Raw genomic sequence first — 2,456 nt, 5'->3', positions numbered from 1 at the left:
GGGGAAAATAACCTCGCGACCATTGTTAAAAGGATAATGGCACATAATGGGGTGATCACAGGCCTGCAGATGCCTAATTACACATCTCCTATTTCAGATTTCGTGTTGAAGTTTGAACTGCGAAGGGGTTGGAAAGTCCTTAAGTTTATAAAGTTTGTTGGCGACACAAACAAGTCTACTATCGAGCATATTGCCCTATATTTAACTTAGGCAGGTGACATAGCCAACAATGAGAATCTAAGGTTGAGATATTTTTCTAGTTCCCTAACGAAGATTTGTTTTGCATGGCTTACCACCTTAATTGCCCATTCAATTAATGATTGGTCTCAATTAGAGAGGTTGTTTCATGAGAAATTTTACATGGGGCAATCTAAGACTAGTTTGAAAGAATTGTTGAGCGTGAAACGAAAGTTCGCTGAGTCGATTGACGATTATCTGAATCGATTTCGGTTACTAAAAATAAGGTACTTCACTCAAGTACCTGAACATGAGCTTGTTGAAATGGCTATTGGGGGTTATATTATTCTATTAGGAAGAAATTAGACACGCGGTATTTGAGAGACATGGCCCAGTTAGCTGACAGAGTTCGACAGGTCGAAAAACTAAAGGCCGAAAAAGCCAGAGTTAGTAAGGGTAAGAAATAACGTGTGGCTTATGTTGACATGGGGGAGAAAGACCTAATTTTTGAGGTTGAATTAGGCCATATCGAAGAGTCTAAATTTGATGTGGCTGAATTAAAACCAGTCCCCCATATGTGTGTAAGTTACTTACGCATGCAAGTGGGAAGAATCCTTCGAAACCTAAAGAAAATGATAAATTCCCTAAGAAAACTTACACCTTTGATGTAACCAAGTGCAATGAGATTTTTGATTTACTGGTTGCAGATGGACAAGTACTTGTACCCCCAGGTACAAAAGTACCACCATTAGAACAGAGAAAGAAACAAGAGTTTTGTAAGTACCATAATTTTCTAGGACATAAGACCTCACAATGCTTTCTTTTTAGGGATCTTATTCAGAATGTACTCAATGAAGGTAGACTGAAGTTTTCTAAGGGAAAGTCACCTATGAAGATTGACTCTCACCCCTTGCAAGTTGATGATGCTAGCTACGTGGAACCTATAGCAATCAATATAGTCAAAATTACCGAAGATTTTGACATGGTTGAGTTTAAGAAAATGAAAATTAGATCGAAGCAGCATTCTGAAAAGCTGGTGAAAGATTGGTGGAATTTATCTATAGGTGCAAGGCTGAAGACTCTAAAGTGATGTTGTGTCCCCGATGCAGTACTGTCTTTGACAAGAAGTTTGCGAGAAAGGTTAAGAGTGTTCATAAGGCAAAAGAGAAGGATATTTGGAAGAAGAATAGGGCCTCATCTCACTTTGACAACGAACAACTCCCCAGAGAAAAGAACAGGTGCCTGATCAACAAAAGGCTAGGCCTAATACTTACAAGCCTACACCCAATGCTCCTCAAGGGAGGTGGATGAAGCCTGCTGGTAATGAGTGTTCTGGAAATTCAAAATGGAGAAACTTTGAGATGGGACAAGGATCCTCTATGATGTATCGAGAGAATTTCCAAATGTCGGAGAGGCGTTCTTATGGACCTAGATATTACAAAGGGAAAAACCCCATGTCAAGGACGCAATGAAGGAGGTTTCAGAGGAAGAAAAAGGCTGATAGAAATGTTGTTGAGTCAAGTAAAAATAAGCAATATCAGAATCAGGAAAATGATCAAGTAAAAAAGCTAGTATGAAGGAAGTTGTTTTCTTCCAAGACAACTCAAAAAAAGACAAAGACCAAGGAAGAGGAGCAGGCGAAAGAGGATGAATTTCTCACAAACAAGTTCGACTCTAGGTCGGAGAGGGATTTCAATGTCCTATGCAATGTAGTATATGTGCTCCGTAGGGAATACGATTGTGTGACAGAAGTTGTTGAGATCGAAGATTGTGAAGAGGAAGAGCTGGAAAAACACAAGCCAATGTGTTATTTTGTAATGAACAACGTGTGTATCGAATATCAAAATATGTTCTTTGAATGACCCCATTAGGGTATGAAGACTCACATAAATCCTCTTTTTATAAGGGAAAAGGTCGATGGTACCACAATAAATAAAATCCTGGTGGACGGTGGGGAAATCGTGAATTTAATGCCTTACTTTTTGTTGGCTAAGCTAGGGAAATTTGATACAAATTTAAGGCCTCAATTATATGGTATTGTCCAACTATGAGGGTAAGACTGGCCAGACTATGGGAGTCATTCAAGTGGATATAACTGTAGGGTCAATTACTCGACCCACTATCTTTATGGTGATAGCATCAAGAGCCAGCTACAACTTGCTAATAGGACGCGAGTGGATACATGGAATAGGGGTGGTGCCTTCGTCTCTTCACTAAAGAATAGAAATATGGCGCGAAGATAGAATAGTCAAAAATATTGAAGCTGACTAGTGGTACTA

At 39.3% G+C, this 2,456-nt stretch overlaps 1 protein-coding gene across 1 annotated transcript; it reads left to right on the top strand.

The window, feature by feature from the left end:
- The first annotated feature begins 360 nt into the window (after positions 1–360).
- Positions 361–1,267, top strand: LOC127103814 (uncharacterized). Its single transcript, XM_051041057.1, has 3 exons — positions 361–464; positions 533–633; positions 885–1,267. Exons 1-3 carry the CDS (start codon positions 361–363, stop codon positions 1,265–1,267), a joined length of 588 nt encoding a protein of 195 aa, XP_050897014.1.
- Positions 1,268–2,456: the final 1,189 nt, after the last annotated feature.

Source organism: Lathyrus oleraceus, chromosome 7 (assembly GCF_024323335.1).
Source record: "Lathyrus oleraceus cultivar Zhongwan6 chromosome 7, CAAS_Psat_ZW6_1.0, whole genome shotgun sequence".
NCBI lineage: Eukaryota > Viridiplantae > Streptophyta > Magnoliopsida > Fabales > Fabaceae > Lathyrus > Lathyrus oleraceus.
Note: the sequence above shows the minus strand (reverse complement) of the source record. Positions and strands in the feature narration are given on the sequence as shown.